The sequence below is a fragment of the Amphibalanus amphitrite genome, unplaced genomic scaffold, assembly GCF_019059575.1.
Source record: "Amphibalanus amphitrite isolate SeventyFive unplaced genomic scaffold, NRLGWU_Aamphi_draft 000196F_arrow, whole genome shotgun sequence".
Classification (NCBI taxonomy): Eukaryota; Metazoa; Arthropoda; class Thecostraca; order Balanomorpha; family Balanidae; genus Amphibalanus; species Amphibalanus amphitrite.
Genome location: NW_024881691.1, coordinates 446,212 through 468,432, shown reverse-complemented (window position 1 = coordinate 468,432; position 22,221 = coordinate 446,212). Strand labels below are relative to the sequence as shown.

At 60.0% G+C, this 22,221-nt stretch overlaps 1 protein-coding gene across 1 annotated transcript in view; it reads left to right on the top strand.

Moving 5' to 3' along the window:
• Positions 1 to 8,996: 8,996 nt before the first annotated feature.
• LOC122384705 (serine/threonine-protein kinase unc-51-like) overlaps positions 8,997 to 22,221 on the top strand; it is a 29,122-nt gene continuing 15,897 nt past the window's right edge. Inside the window, exons 1-2 of the mRNA XM_043372366.1 lie at positions 8,997 to 9,151; positions 21,817 to 22,034. Coding sequence (XP_043228301.1) covers positions 21,945 to 22,034 — 90 coding nt within the window. The 5' untranslated portion in view covers positions 8,997 to 9,151; positions 21,817 to 21,944. The remainder of the gene's footprint in view (positions 9,152 to 21,816; positions 22,035 to 22,221) is intronic.

Below are 22,221 nucleotides of genomic sequence, written 5' to 3'. Positions count from 1 at the left end.
TTCAGGTGGTATAGGCAGTGGGCACTAGGTGGTATGCGGTCCTTGCCCTTCTCAGTTGGTGCGTCCCTCGCCCTCAGCTGGTAAGGCCATTGTTCCCTCAGTTGGTAAGGCTCTCGCACTCCTTAGCTGGCCATCGCCCTTCTCGGTTAGGCCCTCGCTCTCAGTTAGTACGGCCCTCGCCCTTAGGCAGTATGTACAGTCCTCGCCCTTAGGTGATAGGTACGGCCCTCGCTCTCAGTTGGTACGGCCCTCGCTCTTAGCAGGTACGACCATCGTTCTCTTTGTCATCAGTCTGGGCTGGTTGAGTCAAATTACCCCGAGGCGCGGCCGTTTGTTGCAACACGTCCGGTGGGCAGAGTGGCGGGGGACTGCGGCAGAGTGGCGGGGGGAGCGGCAGAGTGGCGGGGGAGCGGCAGAGCGCGGAGCCACTCACCTGTTTGCTGACAGCGCGCCTCGCTTGCGCGCCGCACCACTCGGCAAAAACCTCCGCTCGCGCTGCTGTCCGGGGAGGGTGGCCGGGGCATCGGCCGCGCCGGCCGCCAGTGCAGCGGACGCACTGGCTGCTGGGCTGCAGCTGAGAGCAGTGCTCTCGGCTGCAGCTCGGCCGTCGGAATTAACTCGCCAGATGTCGGACTGACCGACAGGTGGGACCGGTGTATGGTGCCCTCGGGCCCAAGAGCCTCGGTCACACTGTCCCCGCGCCGACCTGAGAACTGTGTTACTTGTTGTCAGCGACTCAGCCCCTGTTGTTAGATGTAAGCGCGCCCGCTATTCTGGCCGCCGCTCGTGACGTCACTCACTGACCGGGCGGTCATGCGGCCCGGGCGGTGTGTGCCGGCCGGCCGATAGCCCGGGGCGCGGCCCAGCCGACCTCGGAGGCGGCCGCGCCGGACGGAGACCAGTCGCGCTCGGAACGCCACCCCATAGGTACGGCCTAGATTGCCGACCCTTGCACGCGGGCTCTGACGGGACGGCGCGTCTCTGGTGACGGGTGGGTTCGGACTCGCTGCCGACTCAGTGCACCCCGACACCACACCAGACGGAGTCATCCGCGGGTGACTCCATTGCACTCTGGTGTCCGTCCGAATTAACTTGCCCCCCACAAACTTATAACTCAAACATATCTGGGCATATCGATCTTGATTATTCGGCATTATAGTTCCTCGTTGTGCATTGTTAATTTCAGCACCGTATATCTTGTTCTTCTCTACCGTTGTGCTCACGGTGAATACAATTAACTCGTGTCATACTGCATCTGGGAGAGGGACTCGACCGGCCTAGCAGCCGTCATAACATATCTTGTTTATAACGTAATTCGGCCAACGTTTTTTCAGACACCGTAGGTACACATACAGTCCACTTACCAGCCAAAATATCTCAACAAACTGAGAGCTGTCTACAACGGTCTAAGAGGCTCGGTCACCCCGCCCGCTCCCTGCAGATCTGTGACCTGTGGAGAGCTGCCGCCGCGGTCACCGAGGTCCTGAGAGTTACCGGAGACGACCTCGCAGTCGGAGCTGTTCTAATTTACCCTGTCCCCACATACCGAGCTTGTTTGTCTGACTGAGCTGGGTCTGTTGCCGTACCTACCTTCTGACAAAGTGACCTACATATGTGTTACCGTATTGATGGGAGTGTCTGTTTGTTGCAAGGCTCCCAGCGGAGTTTGTTAGCGCACTGACACGGTGAGCTGTTTGTTGCCGACTGACGACTGAGCGGTGTTTGTTGGCGCACTGACACGGTGAGCTGTTTGTTGCCGACTGACGACTGAGCGGTGTTTGTTAGCGCACTGACACGGTGAGCTGCTTGTTGCCGATTGACGACTGAGCAGTGTTTGTTAGCGCACTGACACGGTGAGCTGTTTGTTGCCGACTGACGACTGAGCGGTGTTTGTTAGCGCACTGACACGGTGAGCTGCTTGTTGCCGATTGACGACTGAGCAGTGTTTGTTAGCGCACTGACACGGTGAGCTGTTTGTTGCCGACTGACGACTGAGCGGTGTTTGTTAGCGCACTGACACGGTGAGCCGTTTGTTGCCGTACTGGCTGAGTGGGCCGTGCTCATTTCGGTCCTGACCGACTGAGTGTTGTTTGTCGGTCCATCTCCGTTCAGTGCCGAGTCGACTGTGCGCTGGTGAAAGCCGGCCGCTGGGCGGACCGGGCCGCGGGGTGTTGGAGAGGTCGGCCGGGAGGGTGGAGCGGGCCGGGCCGGGCCGGGCTGACGGCCGCTGCGGGCTCATAGAGAGAGAGAGAGGCGAGCACCAGACAGCGCGGTGCCGCGATCTGCAGCCGAGCCGACCGCCTCCGGGAACGGCCGTCGGCCGGAGACCAGACTGCACCGGCAGATGTCGGAAACATACCCGGAACGAACAGAGACCACCCGCGGTCAGCACATAAACCAATGGGCTTATAGGAGAACTGATAGCGTGCAGCCCTGCCACAGTTGATTGAAAATATACCGGGTACTGGGCCCAGCTGTATTATGTATATACCTGCAGTCAGGACCGAGAGTCTGGTCTGAGCGGTAGAAGTAGACGGTAAACAGTCGTAGGCAGTAGGCACGGCGTCCGGGCCGGTGCGTCACGGGCAGCGCTCGGTCCGGTGTGCCGTCCGGTGTCCACATTTCACGGGATGTTGATCCGTGATGTGTTAACACCGCCGCCCTCTGTGTTGGTTCCGTGCAGGCGGTGGGCGAGGCTGAACCCCCCTGCAGGACACGCTGTTTGTACAGTGATTCCGTTCGGGTTGCCGGTTCGATCACACCGCCGCGGCCCTATATAGTCCGGTGTGGCCAGCTGTTACCAACTGACCGTCTTTGTCCCGGTGTGAACGGTCTTCCCGGAGCCGCGGCGCGTGCAGCGGGGTGGCGCCATGGTAACGGTGTGCCGGGCGGTGACGCCGCCGGCCGTACCGAGTCTCCTCGTCACTGACCACTGTGACCAGGGGTGCTCTGTCACGGTAGGGGAGAGTGGGGCAAAGCGGCCACCCTAACGTTTCTCACGATGCCAACGCTTGATTTTTAAACTTGGAAAGATTCTTTCTATACCAATGTGATCCCTATTAAGTTGCCTGTTATTTCAACTGCGTTTTATTTCCAAAGGCGTTCACATATGAAAGATATTGACAAGACTTTAAACCTATGCAAATTGGCCACTTTGCCCCTTACCCTGGGGCAAAGCGGCCACCGGCATCTTCTCAAGTCTCGATATGAGAAACAAAATAGTTGCCTCGTGTACGACTAGGGTATTTGATGGTGACAAGGTTAAGCGAGGATGAATGTTTACTTTATCATCTTCCACCTGTAGGTAAACAAAGAAAGGATTTCATGAAAATAAACATTTAATTGCACTATTTGGTAACTCATGCAACTGAAAAGTGGCCAAGATGAATGCATGACGACACATTTGAATATAAATAATGTTTTTTTTCCAGCTGGAAGCAACTTATGGCCAATTGGGGGGTGGCCACTTTGCCCCGGCCACTTTGCCCCGCGCATACCGTCCGAGACAAAAATATTCCAGCTAAGCTATAAGTGGGGTAAAAAACATTAAAATTGGTAGAATACATGTACGATAACCATGCAATGCATGGACAAGAACGCTTATAAAAATTCCAAACGGTTATGGAATAACATAACATTTAAAAATTGTAAACATAGTTGGTAACCTGGCAAGAAATGCTTTTCCGTGTTTCACAGAACAATGGTGATGGGCCTGAAACCCCGGTCTGGTTCATTCGAACGACCGTGAAGAGAAGTATAATTGGAAACCATAAATTGGAACTGACGCCAGCTATGAAGGGCTAAAACGATGGGTGGCCGTTTTGCCCCGGGTGGCCGCTTTGCCCCACTCTCCCCTATATGTGGCCGAGGGGAGCGGGCTGTGGACGAGTTTCACGGTGTCGGACAACCGACAGCCCGTGTCATGCTCCATCCGCAGAAGGCAAATGTAGTTAAACCCGCACCAAGTCACAAGTGCTCGCGAATCACCGGGCTTCCAGACCACGGAGTGGTGCTCTAAATACAGCGACGCCTCTAATTATGACAAACTGGAGTGTGTTACCATCTCAACTGGTCGTCAATCAGCATAGCATGACACGGAAGCTCGCTGGCACTCCGGTTAACCTTGAAATGCAATCAGGGATGATGATTTAATGTCTGGGATTCGTGAAAGCCTCAGTACCGACACATATCGCCCATAAGCCTTTGCCAGGCATCAGAAGCCCCTACGCTATAATACCTGTCAGCGTTACTGCGTTCGCAGGCTTCGCTGGTACCGCTACATATAAAAATAGGCTGCACCTGCACGCTCCAGAAATCGGCTGATGGTGCTTCTCCCAAGTGGGTGGCTCCGGGACACCACACGGCAGGGCGCGGGGACGACAGACACTGGAGTGTGGAGGCTGAGCCGGAGGCGGCCTGGCGTGTCTGGAGCTAATGACGGCCGAGTCTCATATCGCGGCGACTGTTTTAGTCGGCGGTTACGCGCCTTCGGGTGAACCCGTGCTGTCTTTTGGAACACTGAGCAGAGTCTGAGGTCTGTCTGTCTGTATCTGAGTCTGAGTCTGAGGCAGAGTCTGAGGCAGAAGCAGAGTCTGAGTCTGGGGAAGAGTCTGAGTCTGAGTCAAAATCTAAGGAAGAGTCTAAAGAGGCAGAGTCTGAGTTTGAGACCGAGTCTGAGTCTGAGGAAAAGTCTGAGGCAGAGTCGAGGGAGTGCGGTGCCATGTGGACCCTGGAGATGACGGAGCGTCCGCCGCCCACATCTGCATAAACAGGCGCGCCGTGCATAATTCCGTCCCGGGAGGCGTGTTTTGGTTGGCCAGCCCTCCCTCGGCCGACTGCGGGATGAAATGACCGCCATTCCCGGCCATCATCGCTGTGAGCTGCTCCGGCACATGGAGGAGCGGCACGACTCAGACAGCGGGACTGCTGGCGCAGCACGACTCAGACAGCGGGTCTTCAGGAACGGTTCAGCGCAGACAGCGGGTCTTCAGGAACGGTTCAGCGCAGACAGCGGGACTGCGGGAACGGTTCAGCGCAGACAGCGGGACTGCAGTGCAGGAACGGTTCAGCGCAGACAGCGGGACTGCAGTGCAGGAACGGTTCAGCGCAGACAGCGGGACTGCAGTGCAGGAACGGTTCAGCGCAGACAGCGGGTTTGGAGGAGCGGCACAGCTTAGACAGTGGGGTTGGAGGAGCAGCACAGCTCAGACAGCGGGGTTGGAGGAGCAGCACAGCGCAGACAGCGGGGTGGGAGGAGCAGCACAGCTCAGACAGCGGGGTTGGAGGAGCAGCACAGGTCAGACAGCTGGGCTGGAGGAGCAACACAGCTCAGACAGCGGGCTCTCAGAGCTCTCAGAGGGCTGTCAGGGCTGTCAGAGATCCGTGTCATTAGCTCAATCGTGCCTGCAATTGACGGCCATTATCCCCTCGCAGCGATTGTTTAGCCAATGGCGCATTTACAGGCGCCGTGTAATGACGGATTGCGTCACGGCGGATAGCACGTCGAGCCCCCAGTCGTAGTTGTGCCCCCGGCGGCTGCAGAGCTGTCAACAGGGAGTTGGGAGTTGTGGGGCCGGTGCTGTGCACGCTGCGTGGGCAGTTCACAGCGCGGTACACGTCCGCTGCGCTAGGAGATGATAGCTCGGTACACTGACGGCATTATATGCCTCTCGGTACTCGATATATACGGAGTCGGCAGCGGAGCGTGCGTGGCCGTCGTAAGGAAGCGGCGGTCGTCTCCAGGGACGGAGCGAGTCCGCTCGGCGCAGACTACAGAGCTCGTGCAGTCATCACCGGGTCATGTAAACCCGCACCGTGGCCGACCCTGGACCGAAGGCAGCTCCCTCCGCGGGCACCACCGCGCCTTCAGATCAGTGGACCGGGGCTTCTGACATAGGGCTTGTAGGGTAAACGGCTTGTGGAGGGTAACAGGGGCCAGGGCCCTGGGAACGGGTATCCGGTTTACCGCTCTGAGCACCCATCATCAGATGTTTGGAGACCTGCTTCAGTGCTGGAGGCTAGCAGAGGATTCGCATACTTATATTCGGAGACAAAGGCGGCAGTGCTTATTTGATCAGAGCCGTTCTGCGGCCTGCGCCGACCTCCGCCGCCTTCAACGATTCCGCCAGTGTTACCCGTCCTCAGCCGTCCGCCAGTGTTACCCGCCGTCAGCAATGTCAGCCGGTGTTACCCGCCGTCAGCAATGTCAGCCGGTGTTACCCGCCGTCAGCAATGTCAGCCAGTGTTACCCGCCGTCAGCAATGTCAGCCAGTGTTACCCAATGTCAGCAATGTCAGCCGGTGTTACCCAATGTCAGCAATGTCAGCCAGTGTTACCCGCCGTCAGCAATGTCAGCCGGTGTTACCCGCCGTCAGCAATGTCCGCCAGTGTTACCCGCCGTCAGCAATGTCAGCCAGTGTTACCCGCCGTCAGCAATGTCAGCCAGTGTTACCCGCCGTCAGCAATGTCAGCCAGTGTTACCCGCCGTCAGCAATGTCCGCCAGTGTTACCCGCCGTCAGCAATGTCAGCCAGTGTTACCCGCCGTCAGCAATGTCAGCCAGTGTTACCCGCCGTCAGCAATGTCAGCCAGTGTTACCCGCCGTCAGCAATGTCAGCCAGTGTTACCCAATGTCAGCAATGTCAGCCAGTGTTACCCGCCGTCAGCAATGTCAGCCGGTGTTACCCAATGTCAGCAATGTCAGCCGGTGTTACCCAATGTCAGCAATGTCAGCCAGTGTTACCCGCCGTCAGCAATGTCAGCCGGTGTTACCCGCCGTCAGCAATGTCAGCCAGTGTTACCCAATGTCAGCAATGTCAGCCAGTGTTACCCGCCGTCAGCAATGTCAGCCAGTGTTACCCGCCGTCAGCAATGTCAGCCAGTGTTACCCGCCGTCAGCAATGTCAGCCGGTGTTACCCGCCGTCAGCAATGTCAGCCAGTGTTACCCAATGTCAGCCAGTGTTACCCAATGTCAGCAATGTCAGCCAGTGTTACCCGCCGTCAGCAATGTCAGCCAGTGTTACCCGCCGTCAGCAATGTCAGCCAGTGTTACCCGCCGTCAGCAATGTCAGCCAGTGTTACCCGCCGTCAGCAATGTCAGCCGGTGTTACCCAATGTCAGCAATGTCAGCCAGTGTTACCCAATGTCAGCAATGTCAGCCGGTGTTACCCAATGTCAGCAATGTCAGCCAGTGTTACCCAATGTCAGCAATGTCAGCCAGTGTTACCCGCCGTCAGCAATGTCAGCCAGTGTTACCCGCCGTCAGCAATGTCAGCCAGTGTTACCCGCCGTCAGCAATGTCAGCCGGTGTTACCCGCCGTCAGCAATGTCAGCCGGTGTTACCCAATGTCAGCAATGTCAGCCAGTGTTACCCAATGTCAGCAATGTCAGCCAGTGTTACCCGCCGTCAGCAATGTCAGCCGGTGTTACCCGCCGTCAGCAATGTCAGCCGGTGTTACCCAATGTCAGCAATGTCAGCCGGTGTTACCCAATTTCAGCAATGTCAGCCAGTGTTACCCAATGTCAGCAATGTCAGCCAGTGTTACCCGCCGTCAGCAATGTCAGCCAGTGTTACCCAATGTCAGCAATGTCAGCCAGTGTTACCCAATGTCAGCAATGTCAGCCAGTGTTACCCAATGTCAGCAATGCAGTGTTATTGTTGCACGGTGCGTTTTCAGACGGACATTGGCTCAGACTTTTTTGCACTACGTAGGCAAACAATCGGTCACCGGGCGTTGCCGACGCGGCGGCTCTGCGCTCTTATTGACGTGGCGATAAACCGCCGCCGTCCGTCCCGCAGTGCAGTCGGCAGTGACACTGCAAACACGGGTAACTACAAAAAGTGCAGGACCGCAGTGAAATGATTGGCCAGAAATTTGGGCTCCGAGGTGGCTTCAGGTCAACCAGTCGTTAAGGCTATTTTTTCGAGATGTTAGAGTTCGGAGAAGTCGGGCACCCTCCGTCGGTCCTGGCTGTGTTTGGCGGCAGAGGGCGCCCCCGACCCGGCGCCCCCGGCCGGTGCCGTCGGCCGCTCCGATCACGAGCTGATCACGCCGCGGTCGGCCGCCAGCAGCGGGAGCGCCAGTGATCGTCCCCGGCTGACCGGTCCTTGGCTGACAGGCCTGAGAGACGGTCACAGATAACTGGGACCGGCCGCTGGGGATGCTGAGAGCTCCTGAGAGCTCCTTGTGCCGCTCCATGATGTCACAATAGTTAGACGTACTTACATGATTATCCCGAGCCTCAAATTTCGACAGTTGTCAACATTGTGTTAACTGCATAATGTGTGAGTGAACCAACCATCAATAAACCCTGAAGCAGGTAAGTACTTACCCTCGCAGCTTACCGGTAACCGCCTCTCGTGAACGGTGCAGTGCTGCCGTAAAAACGCCAATAACGCCAAAGCCACCTGTTGCAGGCCGTTCCACTCTCCGGGCGGCGCCTGTAGCCAGGTCACGTCAGCCGCGCCGGTGGGACACGCGGGAGGAGCGTGCTCTCGGGGCCCCCGGGGGTCCTCCGCAGCGTCGGCTGGCCCGTGCCGTCCCCCTCCCTGCTGCGTTTTTGTCCGCCCGATCGCCCGTCAGATGCTCCTCACGTCATCCGTCACCTATTCCATCCTAATGCGGCCTCACCCAGTCCCGTCCAGTCCACTGCATCTCCGGTCCCGTGTCGTCCTACCGGTCCGTGTTTGTTTCCCGGCCGGTCGGCGGACGGAGAGCAGCTGGCCCAGTCTGCCGGCCGGTCTGACGCTGTTTACCGATCGGTCGATGAGCGGGTCCGCTGTCGCCTGCCGCCCGCAGCCCTTTCACCCCTGCCGCCGACATTCCCTCCCTCCCTGCCCTCTGTTCGGTTCACAACAGGGCAGCGTCCCCGCACCCTTATTTAAAGTCCACAGTGGCCGGCGGCGGTGCCCGGGGCGCGGGGCGGAGCACGCGGCGGGCGGGGTGCGGGGGCGGCGGCGCTCGGCGCGCGGCGGCGGCCGTCGGTCGTCAGTCGGCCCTCAGCTGAGCGGCCGTGAGCACGGTGGGGGAGTGGTCCGCCGCCAGACGTGAATCGGACTGCCCGCCGCGGCCGGCCCGGCAGCTGCCTGCGTGAGGAGCATCGAGACAGAGAGAGCGGCACAGCAGCCGCCGACCGCCGCGCCCACCCTCAGGTAAACACCGCGACCCCCGCCGGATACCGGGCCGGCGCCGTGGGAATCTCACGGAGGTGTTTGTGTCGATGACCGATCACCCCTAACTATACCCCTCCACCCCTTCCGCTGGCGGAGCCGGGGACGGTCTCCTCTCTCCTGGGGAGCCGGGACCACGCAGCCGCCACAGCTCCGCATGAGGCTCGCCGCCGCCGCCCAAGGCCGTCATTGTCATATACGTTCATCCATGGGCCGGCGGCGCCAAGGCCGCCCGTTCAGGATGTTGTCGACGGCGGCGGCTGGGCGGCGGTCTACTGCGTGCTAACCTGGCTGGGAGCGGCCGCTGCCCGTCAGTGAGGGCCGACCGAACCCGCCGGCGGCACAACCACCCACCCACCGGCTCCTGGTAGTTTTCCGCAGGTGTGTGCGTAAACACAAGGTTACGTAACAATTAACGTTCGGGGATAGACTACGCAGTATAGGCAGCTGACAGTGTATGTGTGAACCGTGCGGATGTGACGCGTAGAATCTCAGCCACAGCAGGTGTGAGGCAGGAAACGAGTCCCTCAGTCTTTGTTTGGGCAATGCACGTTTCGCTCGGCGTCTAGTCTCCAGTGTGCGGCTATAGGTATCCCTTACGAGGTGAGCTGAGGGGTGTTCACGGGCACCGCACACTGCTGCGTGCGGTGTGTGCGGTACGTCCAGCAGGCGTGGGGGTAGGGGATGGGTAGGCGGCTCTGACGTCACGGCTGCGTGCGGTGGACGGTCCGCTGTGGCCAGTCCCGACCGGCCACAGCGGTCGCTGTGTGCGGTGACGCAAGGCTGACGTAGGGACGCAGTGGGCGGAGCTTGGAGGCTGTGTGCGGTCCGACCGCACACAGGGTCCGTGAACAGCCCTCTGGATCGTCCCCGTGTGCTCCCCGTGTCCGTTAGGATGTTGTTCGCTCCCTGTTTCCGTCGGGACGCTGTGCTCTCCTCTGTGTCTGCTGGGAGTTACGACGCTGTTAGGACGCTGTGCGCCTCCCGTGTCCTTACGAGCCGTGCGCTTCCCGTGTCCTTACGAGCCGTGCGCCTCCCGTGCCCTCTGGCGGTGGCGCGCTGCGACGTGCTCGGAGCACGCTCGAAGCACGCTGGGACCGGACCTGTGTCGTGCTCGGCGGCGCTGGGACCGGACCTGCTGATAGACGCTCACACCGGGCGGCCGGCGCTCTTTGTTATTGTTCCCCAGCTGAGTCACGATACCTTCCGACGGGCGGACGGACGGTGCGGTTCGCGCCGGTCTGTTTGGACAAAGCACCGGCTCCAAACACCAGCGGCAACGGACTGGGAAGGGCTATTTATTTACTGAATTACTCAGCTGCAAGACCGTAGCGTCAACATTCAACCCTCACTTTCGTTACCCCTTTATTTAACCATCAAACGTCGCATTGCCTACGCAATCATGTTTTGAACCCTGACACAGTGTCAGTTTACCTGTGCACACCTCCGATCCAATGTTGTGCAGGTTTTTGCCACTCGCATGCGGTTCTGTTTGTTATGCAGTGCCGTGCTGGCTGCACAGTCCCTCTACCCCGGCGCCGAGCCCGGCCGAGGAGCGACTGATTTCAGCGGCGCAGGTGGTCGCCGGACACCGCCCCGGCACCGGTGTCGGTTCGAACCGCGGCCGCTGGCGTAACTGACTCTTTTTGTCGCATCCTGAGCTGACGGGCTCAGGGCAGCTCTGTTTTGCCGTGCTCGGAGCCGACGGAGTTCGACATGGCTGTCGGGGCCCCGACGCTTCTTTGATGTCGTTTGAGTGGCAGTGGCCGGGGTCGTGCGTCAGTCCTGTTCTGACCCAACAGGCACTAACTTTTTCCGTCTCGGAGCTTCAGCAGTTTCGCTTGTTACAATGAATTATTTTCAGACTTGATATTGGTATCGCTATTTCTTACGCTTGACTTTGTATGCACTAACTATTCACGTCTATCGATCTCCCCGCGGCATTGACAGCCGGTTGCTCGGTACGCTTTTCGTCTCCGATCTATGATCGATTGTTGCTAGTCCAGACAGGTGCATCATAGGCGCGGCCGCCTGCAGTCGGCAGTCTCCGTCAAAAGCGAGAGTGGCCGGCTTTGCTCGGCGGCCGGGCGGTGCGCCGTCTCGGTCGGGAGCCGACGCCGGGCGGTTCGGGGAACCGACCGGTGGTGGCGGCCGGCTGCGCAGTAACAGCGGGCGCCGGCCGACCGGGCGGCCCGGGCCAGCGCCGACCGCCCACGGTAACCATGGACCGCTCTGACGGTCAGTAACCACGGACTGCCCTGACGGTCAGTAACCACGGACTGCCCTGACGGTCACCCACGGTAACCATGGACCGCTCTGACGGTCAGTAACCACGGACTGCCCTGACGGTCGCCCACGGTAACCACGGACTGCCCTGACGGTCGCCCACGCTGTCACGGCTGGTCCTCTTGCCGTCACGGCACGGCCTGTTCCCTGATCGTGAGACATCACGGCCCTAATCGCTACCCTGCAGCCGGAGCCGCGGCGTGCCCTGGCTGTGGTGTATAGGAGGGCGTCACCCGAGCTCAGTCCGGTGATGGCGACTCCGGCCGCCGCGCCCGGCTGTCTGAGATGCCTCCGTCTGCCGCTGAAGGCCGCCTGCATTATGGCTGGTTACGGGACGCCACGGACCCACCGCACTGGCCGTGACCCCGCGGCGTCCGGGCGGCGGCGGGCGGCGGACTGGAGAGGACTTCACAGCGCGGCGGGAGGGCGGCGGACTGGAGAGGACTTCACAGCGCGGCGGGAGGGCGGCGGCGGTCGGCGGACTGGAGAGGACTTCACAGCGCGGTGAGAGGACGGCGGCGGGCGGCGAACTGGAGAGGACTTCACAGCGCGGCGGGAGGGCGGCGAACTGGAGAGGACTTCACAGCGCGGCGGGAGGACGGCGGCGGTCGGCGGACTGGAGAGGACTTCACAGCGCTGCGGGAGGACGGCGGCGGTCGGCGGACTGGAGAGGACTTCACAGCGCTGCGGGAGGACGGCGGCGGTCGGCGGACTGGAGAGGACTTCACAGCGCGGCGGGAGGGCGGCGGACTGGAGAGGACTTCACAGCGCGGCGGGAGGACGGCGGCGGTCGGCGGACTGGAGAGGACTTCACAGCGCGGCGGGAGGACGGCGGCGGTCGGCGGACTGGAGAGGACTTCACAGCGCGGCGGGAGGGCGGCGGACTGGAGAGGACTTCACAGCGCGGCGGGAGGACGGCGGCGGTCGGCGGACTGGAGAGGACTTCACAGCGCGGCGGGAGGACGGCGGCGGTCGGCGGACTGGAGAGGACTTCACAGCGCGGCGGGAGGGCGGCGGACTGGAGAGGACTTCACAGCGCGGCGGGAGGACGGCGGCGGTCGGCGGACTGAAGAGGACTTCACAGCGCGGCGGGAGGACGGCGGCGGTCGGCGGACTGAAGAGGACTTCACAGCGCGGCGGGAGGGCGGCGGACTGGTGGGGTCTGCCGACTGGAGGTTATATAACGCAGCGGCGGGACTGAGGGAAGCGCCACGGCGGGACAGAGGACTGCACAGTGCACGGGTCACAGGTCACATGTCACAGGTCGGTGGACTGGTCGGCACTCTCATTCAGAGCCACCCATCCGGGATGGCGCCGCGAGCTGCCGAACGGAGGGACGCCTCCACCGTGTGCGTCATACCATACAACTGTGAGGAAAATGTGCTGCGCAGAACGCGCCCGGCGTCTAAAACTGGCCTCGAGGTCATGAACGGCTCCTGACGGGGTGGGGGGATGGGGGCGGGGGTGTTTCTGCGGAATGGGGTCAGCCGTCGTCTATACGGGCCTCCCGTCTGCCATGTTTGTGCTGCAGACACGCCGGAGGAGCCGTCTGATGGAGCCCTTCCCGGCGCACCGGCTGCTGTGCGGGCGCCACTGATATCTCACAGGTGTGACCAGACCCGATCCAGTGAAAATCACAGAAAATAAACACAGTCGGATTCACCATGGAAAACCTAGCATCACGGTAGTCGGGACTTTTTGTGCCAACACGTGCCGCCCGACTTTGTTTGTGTTCTGTACAAGCTCACGGCAAGCGTGTCAGAACATAGAGATTAGTTCCTGCTGATCAGGCAAACATTTTTTACTCACAGCGTCAGCCATGAGTCAGCGTTTTCTAAAACGGGTGATACCTTGGATGTAAAAAGTAGCCACTGTTCGAAAACCAACCCGGCTAGTTAGTCACCGATCTGCTGGCAGTCAACGTGGGCCAGTCTTCTGTTCAGCAAGACCCGTGAAGTGGCATCTGTCAATCGAGCTGCCAGTTCTGCTGTGGCAGCTGGCGACGATTTTTAGAAGTAAATCTCGACCAAAGCTCACTGAACAAACCGCCGCCTGTTCTGCTCGGGTGAGCCGCGCTGGGACGCAGTTAGCCTCTGAGCCGGTGAGCCGCTGCGGGACGTGCAGTGAGTCTCTGAGCCGCTGAGCCCGGGTACGCAGCGAGCCGCTCTGGCCGCGGCCGTGAGCTCTGGAGAGGCGGCCGAGCTCGGGGCTCGGGCCGGAGCCTCAGTGTCGCCGGGTCTGTCGAGTAGGAGCGCCAAGTTGGGGAGCGGCGGGCTGTCCACCTTCACCGCGCCGCGACTGCGCAACTCTCCGCCGGGGCCCCGACCGCCGCGCGACGCACCGCGAACCAGCCGAGTCGCCGCTCACCTGTCCCCGTGTATTACGCCGCAGGCTCAGTGTAGCCAGCCGTGACTGCGGTGTTGGTGGGGTGCGGTGTTTGTGGCTGAGGACGGGTCACGGCTCGCGGCGCGCGCGGCTCGGGCGCTCAGCTGGCGTCGCGTCGCGTGCCGCGCTCGACGGAGGACGCGCCGCTCTCCGCGCCACAACAGAACGCTCGGCGGGCTCCCTGGCCCACTTCCGCGCAGCCGGCGGTGCACGTGACTGGGGCGTGCTACGCAGCGCGGCCCGGCCGGCCTGTCACGTGCCCATGACGTGGTGCGCCGACCGGCTCGGCCCGGCGCGGCGGGTCGCCGCCTGGGGCGGCCGGCGCTGCCGTCGGCCGCGTTTGTTGTTGTTGTTGCAGACTCACGCGCTGCAGCGAGGTTACTGGCCGCACCCGGTGAACTTCAGCGGGCCGTCAGCGCGCGCCGGGGAGGAGCAGGGAGCCAGGTGCTGGCAGCCGCCGACGGGGCGGGATGTCGGCCCTTACATAACGAGCCGAGAGCGCCAGAAATGTGGCGCGCACCATAACATAGAGGCCCGGTGAATTTAGGAAACGGGCCAACGGTGGGCTGTGTGGTGGGGCTGCGCACTGCGCAGGGACGGAACGGGCTGGTGTGTAACGTTACGCGGGGATGGTGAGGCGATATGCCTCGCAGATCCCACAGGTGGTTGGTACATTGGTGTGTTATTTGCTATAACAGCTGCCGTACAACTACAGACAGACCCCCTCCCCTGCCACACAGGGTCACCTCAGGCGCCCTCCTCCCGCCCAGTTCAATGATCGGACCGGTCGGGCCGTGCCGTTTTTGCCGGCGCAGCTCAGCTGATCGGGACGGGGTCGGCCGGTCGGGACTCGCTCGCAGCACGGCGTGATCGGCCGGCCGCCAACAGGGGCAGGTTTGTCGGTCAGACACCGGTCGGCGCTGCCGGCTGTTTTTGTCAGCGGCCAGTCACGTGTGAGAGGCGTCACAGACAAACTGGACGCGGGCGTCACGGACTGGAAAGGGATCAGGTCTCTTATAGTCTCCAGTGCCTACCGTGTCGTGACCAGACGTATTTTACCGTGGCCCGTTCAGCCGCCTCTCAGCTCCAGTTCCAAGCCCTCCTAACTCGGCCACGGGCGGTGATTATGAAGGTACTCTCTCGATGTTAATTGTTTATCACTACAAAACGATAGGCCACATCGCATTTCGGCCTCCTTCCAGGATGAATGTGCCGAAGTGTCCTGTCGCGTTTCTGGGTCAGAGTTACGGAGCTAGTGAGTTTGTGTCACAGCCGGTGACACACGCTGGGTACGAACTGCGAAGGCCATGAACACAGGATCAAGGCGATTTGGCAATTCGATTTAACTTGCAAATCGTGCGGCAACTGTGCCGACAGGCATAATGACGCAAGGGATTTGCAAGGCTGAGCGCGCGGACGCTTTCAGGATCTGCATTTATATGTGGGAGCGAGTCAGCGATTGATTGATAATAACAGCGTGCTGCATTGCGCCGCTGCGTACCTACCTCCGCTACCGGTGTAACGACGTGTTACATTAGCAGTCTGCAATATGCCTGTATTACCGGCTCTGAGAACTGCGATCCCACCCAATGATCTTCAGCAGATGCTATTTATAAACACCAAGGAAATCATCGATTTTGTAATAACCTCTAACGTGACTGGGAGCTTCTCACCTTTGAATCATATGAGGTAAAAACTGAATCGATGCTGATTCGTGTCACAGCATCGTATTTAGAAAACTGCTGTCAATTTAGAATATTCCAGAAACAAACGCGCCCCTGCTTACGCAATACGCACTCGTAGGACTGAGATTCTTTACCATTTCTGCCCATAGATGGCACTAGTGGTTAGCGCCTGAAGTGATGCTGTGCCGCACTGCGCGCGCCTGGAGTGATGCTGTACCGCATTGCGTTTGAGGCACGCACGACCACGCGGAAACAAGTCGACGTAACAACCGTTTCGCCGGATTAGGTAGGCTAGGATAAATGACTATAAATTCGAGTCTCAAAGCTCTGATGGTGCCCATTGCTAAATGTGTCTTACCTTGCCCTACGTACCATTGCCCAACAAAAGGCAGCGGCAACCACCTATGCATCTAAGCGCGTTGGGGCGCTTGCCGGACCAGCAGTTCCTCCAGAGTCGGTCGGGCCACTAGCCGGTGGTGCACCCTGGGGGACAGGGGAGGGGAGTGTCAGTAACCCCCCCCCCCCTCCCGGTGGCGCGCTCTGGGGAAGGCCGACCGGCTCCGATCGATGGCGGGACGGACATCTGGGCGCCGCGCCGTCGGCCCGACTCTGGCTCCGACTCCGACCACGGCGGTCGGCGCGCCATGCGGGCAGTCCCACGTCGGGCACTGTCGCAGCTGCCTACAGCAGGTGCCGTGGGGAACTGTCCCAGCTACCTATACAGTAGCAGCCGTCGGGCTCTGTCCCAGCTACCTAAGTAGCAGCCGTCGGACTCTGTGCCAGCTACCTACAGTAGCAGCCGTTGGGCATTGTCCCAGCTACCTACAGCAGCTGCCGTGGGGCTCTGTCCCAGCTACCTACAGTAGCAGCCGTCGGGAACTCTCTCAGCTACCTAGGTACAGCAGGTGCCGTCGGACACTGTCCCAGCTGCCTACAGCAGGTGCCGTGGGGAACTGTCCCAGCTACCTATACAGTAGTAGCCGTTGGGCTCTGTCCCAGCTACCTAAGTAGCAGCCGTCGGGCATTGTCCCAGCTACTTACAGTAGCGGCCACCCAGTACTGTCCCACCTACATCCAGTTACAGCTATTGGCCACCGTCATCCCATCCCACCTAAAGGCCTGGCTACACTATGCGTTTTCTGCGTGCGTTTTTGCAGGTTTGCGTGTTTTGCGTAATATCGTTCTAGGAAAAAAAGTTATAAACAATATAATTTTTACTTTGGTTACATACAAAAGCTAATATAACTCTTATGTAACTAAAATTTAAGGTGAAAAACATCACAAAAACGTAATATCGTTCTTTTTTCTAGAACGATATCACGCAAAACACGCAAACACGCAAAAAACGCACGAAGAAAACGCATAGTGTAGCCAGGCCTTAACCCTCCTAGCTTCGTACAGTATGTCCGCAGCGGCGATTCAGAGGACTGGCCGGCCTGCAGGGACGGCGGCAGTAAAGGTAGGCGCACGCTGGGCCACAGCACGTTCGATCCATGTGTGATGACTATGGTGCGGCTCCCAGACGCAGGCTAATGTGTGTGTCGAGGGTTTGCCGTGCGTGTGACGCCCATCGTCATCAGCGTCGTAGGGGGTGCTGACGTCACAGTCCGATGACGTCGCCGCCGGGAGCCGGAGACTCCGGGGGCGGCGCCCGGCGGTCGAACTGTGGGGGTAGAGGGGGCACTGCGCACAGCACGGTCTGATGTCACCGCTCAGACGGCCGGCGGTCACTCTCCGGGGGGGGGGGGGCGGTCGAACTGGGGGGGGGGTAGAGGGGGTACTGCTCACAGCACGGTCTTATGTCACCGCTCAGACGGCCGGCGGTCACTCTCCGGGGGGGGGGGGGGGCGGTCGAACTGGGGGGGGTAGAGGGGGTACTGCGCACGGCACGGTCTGATGTCACCGCTCAGACGGCCGGCGGTCACTCTCCGGGGGGGGGGGCGGTCGAACTGTGGGGGTAGAGGGGGTACTGCGCACAGCACGGTCTGATGTCACCGCTCAGACGGCCGGCGGTCACTCTCCGGGGGGGGGGGGGGGGGGGGGAGGTCGAACTGTGGGGGTAGAGGGGGCACTGCGCACAGCACGGTCTGATGTCACCGCTCAGACGGCCGACGGTCACAGACGGCTGACTGGCGAGGGCTGCTGCCGGCGCCCACGCAGTCTCTGTGTTTGTGCTGTGCGGGCGCCGCCGCTGCAGGATGACCGGCAGGCGGAATTCGGATCTGTGCTGTGGGATGTGTCACCGGTGCATGGTCTGGTTCGTATCTGCGGTCTGTGAGGGAGAATTCTGGTGTGTCCGTGTGCCGAGGCCTGTGTGTCACGCCCTGTGCGTGCGGCCTGTACCACCGACGTCGATAAGGCCCGGCCTGTAATTGTGTGTGTGCGTGTGTGCTGTGCCGGCTACCGGCGGTTTCCGTCGCTGGCTATATCGGGGAGCTGTATGTGGGCCGCGCTGCCGCGCCTCAGCCTGTAGCGGTGCCGCCGCGGTTTACGTTCTGCCACGTACCGCCGTCACCGGTAATGTGTCGCCCGTTAGCCGCCGGGTCCGCGCAGACCGTGCTCCTTCCGGGTGTATTCGGGTACCGTGTCGCGCAGCTGACCTGCGCCCAGGGGGTCGTTCACCTCTGACCGGACCGGGCCCTTCGGAAAGGAAATAGGCTGTTCAACATATGAGCCCGGTCCCGGCTGCTCCTTTGCGAAATATGGCGTTTCGCGTCGTCGTCTTCCCTCGAGATTTGTCGACTAAGATGGTTCTTTTCTTTCCGGAGTTTCTGATATGGGGAATTCCGGTGATCATCAACCAGGTATGATTTTCCGATGCCTTTTTTCAAGTGTTGCTCCCGACGGGCGATTAGCCCCATTCCACTGGCTCGGGCCGTTTCTCGCAAGGCCAGGGGTCAAAACAGGTGATTGTTGAACTGCCAGTTGGCCAAGGTGGAGGGACTACCCCAGGGTCTATACTGTACCGAGCATAGCTGACCTGTCACTGATCGGTTTTTAACTCAGGCCTTCCAGCTGCTGCATTTGTCTGCCCACGGCTTCTCATTCCATTAGCTCTCTGATAAAAGGTGGTGGAACGGCCGCTCCTCGGAGCGGATGTAATTACCGACTTTCCGACCGTACATACACCGGGAGATGGGTATCGATCGGTCGACTGACTGGAGCGGGGTCTCCCGGGCAGACCTGTGGTGCAGCCGGCCGCTCCATATGGAGCCGCGGCCCGAGCAGTTTCGATCGGGCCCGATCGGGGCATACCCGCCGGCGCAGCACCGCGTCGGGTCCAACTGCGGTACAGGGAGCCATCTGCGGTGCGGGAGCCGTCTGCTGTGCGGGAGCCGTCTGCGGTACAGGAGCCGTCTGCGGTACAGGAGCCGTCCGCGGTGCGGGAGCCGTCTGCGGTGCGGGGAGCCGCCTGTGCTGTCCTGCAGTGCCGCGTGTCCGCCCGAGTCTGACTGCCAGCTCGTCTGAGTCTGACTGCCGGCCGGAGGCTCTCAGCCGGACCGCGCCCTCCTGTGACTCCGGTGTGCTCTACTGCCTCAGCCGACCGGGCTGCGCCCTCTGGGCCTGCTGCCTCACTCAGCCGGGCCGCGGCGCTCTCTGGGCCTGTGACTGGCGGGCTCTGCTGCCTCGCGGAGCGACCGGGCCGCGGCGCCCTCTGGGCCTGTGACTGGCGTGCTCTGCTGCCTCGCGGAGCGGCGTGCACAGACCGCACCCAGTTTATGACGCGCGGCTCTGTGTGGCGTCTGTGGCTGCACCCGGCCGTCACGCCGGTCCGAGAGGGACGCCCTGCTGCCGGCAGGTCGGGGAGGGACGCCGTGCCGCCAGCAGGTTGTCCGGCCGGGACGTCCTGCAGGTCCGTTCGTCCGTCCTGTTCGGATAACACTGCAGGGTGGTTTGGGCTGTCTGACAGGACGTATTAGAGCCGATATGAGCCATCGCCGGCTCTATTGTGACCGGTGCCCGCCCCTTACCCAGGTGACCTGCGTTCGCAGACGGCGTCCGGTCTGCTGACCCGCCGAGGGTCGGTGAGAATCGGGTCAGCCCGGACCGGAGGGTCTGGCCTGCGACAGACGCTCCAGCTTCGATCGGCCTCCGTCCCTCGTTCCCCGTCTCCCCTACCAACATACGCAGAGGCAGAAGGGGCGCTGCGTGGGACGCCCGGTCGCTGTGCGTCGGGCGCGCAGTCGCGTGCCGTGCCGGGCCGCCGCCCGCGGGGTTCACTGTCCGATTGGGGATGAGGAGGAGGCGGCGCGGCGCAGGCGGCGGCCGGCTGTGCCGCAGTGCCCTGTCGCCAGGCGGCCGGCGGCTTCAGGCCGTCAGCCGATACGGGCGGCGGCGGCGGCGGCATGGCTCGCGCAGCGGTACAGTGACGCCGGTAGTTCGCTCAACTTGGCAATGTGTGTTCAAGGCAAGGTGTGTTGCTTGACAGTTTGCCTCGCGATTCTGCACTCTCAAATCTCAATGCTCACGGATACCTTCCTACCTCTGATTTGTTTTGTGCCCCAGCTTCGAATTACGTGCTTTCTCGGCTGAGCGTTTCGGTATGAGTCAGCGCAGCATGGCTTCCCTGGCTTATGTGAATCATTCGTTTGCTAAAGCCGCGGGGCGCTCACGTGGATCCGGATCCCTTAGGCCGGCCACCTGGCCTAGCCGAGGGAATATGGTCCGTTCACTGGTTACATGCGGACCTCCCGTCACTCTGGGCAAAAATAACTCATGCGGATTCCTTTTGCTACACGTTGTGAAACACCGAGACACGGTGTCGACCGGTGATTCGGCCGAAAAGGCTGACGACTTTACGTCACCACCGGCGTAAGATGTGGACGGCCGACTGGACGGTGTCGCGAAATCGAGGCCGACCGGTGCATTGGAAACTAGCCATGTAGGCTCGGTGCTGATCGTTACAGACCACAAACTACTAATATTCTGGTGTCTTTGTTTTGGTGCCATTTAGCATAAGTCTAACGGGGAAAATCGACCCCATTCACCGGCCACGGCACAGCTGAACGGACGGCGCACGCCGCGTTACGTTATTGGCGGACGCGCGGCTTTCCCGTTCCGTTGTTGGACAGCGCCACCTACATCAGCTGTTTAGTGCGCCGACTGCTCGCTGGAAGCGGCGCACAGCAAAACAAAGGAAATCGGACGGTGGTGGCGTGAGGTTGTGTGGGCGCTGGCTGTGATGTTTAGGTAAGCGGGAAGTAAAGCGTGTGTTTATCACTACAGTCTGTCATAGTGTCAGGCATGGTCGCGATATCCCACTATCGTGAACCTTGGACCTTTGAGTGTGTTCCGGGCGTTGTCAGGGAACGTGCGCTGGCGTGGACGGATCGATCGATTGTGGGTGTTCCGCGCAGCACTTCCCTGGGCCATAGCCCACGACTGCAAAGCTGCATCATTTTTTATATTGTGAAATCGCTATATTTTTGCACTTTGTTTTGGTCCGTTATGCGCATGTTGTGTTCTCCCTCAGCCCTCTTATCTTCTCACTAGTCCAAGTCATGATTCTGATTCATTGATAATTTGAACTGGGTTAGGTAGGTACCTAACTTTTTTGGTAGGTACTTTACTTTTTCTTAATAAAAAGTTTACCTAACTTTTTATTTAATTTCACATGAAACACTTAAGCCTACATGATTGATGGTCTCATCAAACATTTTTTTTTGTCTTTGATGTGAGTTCTGTGCAGTAATTTGCAAGTCAGAATGGAAGCACCCTTGAGGTCTATATGTGACAGTTATTGGAATTTCCTCCTCATACCATAATTATGGGTAGTGCCTGAGTGAAAAACATCTTTATTTGAACATGTTCTTTGTTATTTTAAGTTGCTTTTAATATATTTGTGCCATGTGGTCTTTTTGCCTTCCAAATCTACAAATTTGTCACCAAATATACAGAACATTAGGAAAAATCAATCTCCTTGATACCAATGTGAATTCTCATGTTTCTTCAGCAATGAAAATGGCTCAAGTTCATTGAGCCAGAGCAGAATATTTCTTTAGTGCACAAAGAGCAATTGTCTTTTACCCAGCTCCTTGGCTCACGAGTCCTGGACATAACCAGCCCAGATCACCCCTGTTCACCCAGGTGTGAATGCTCGGTCTGATCTGCTCTCACCCCTGCCCGCTCAGACAGCTCCCGGCTGACCCGGCCGCCCTGTATCAGCGGGCTGAGTCCGCTCGGAACACCCCCTCCCGGCTGACCCGGCCCGGGCCGCCCTGTATCAGCGGGCTGAGTCCGCTCGGAACACCTCCTCCCGGCTGACCCGGCCGCCCTGCCGCTGTGTTTCAGAGCTGGGTGATCAGATGGGGCGCCAGTGAGAGGCCACACCAGCCACCAGCGCGCGCCACTGACGGGACATGAAGCCCCGGTCCTAGCAGTGAACTACTACCGCCCACACCAGCACACATACACACACAATGGATAGTTTGGGCGAGTACGAGTACTCATCCAAAGATCTCATCGGACACGGCGCCTTCGCCGTCGTCTACAAAGGGAAGCTGAAGCAGGTGAGGCCGCCGGCGACGACTGGAAGGGCGATAAAATCACAGTAACGTAACACTATCCCCGGTCGGTGACTTGTGGTCGGTACACGCATTGATCAGTGATCTGACGAGTGCTATTTCAGCGCCATATGTAATACAGTAGGATGGAAAGGCTGGAACTCCTGGCTTTCCATCAAGACGCTTCTGCTGA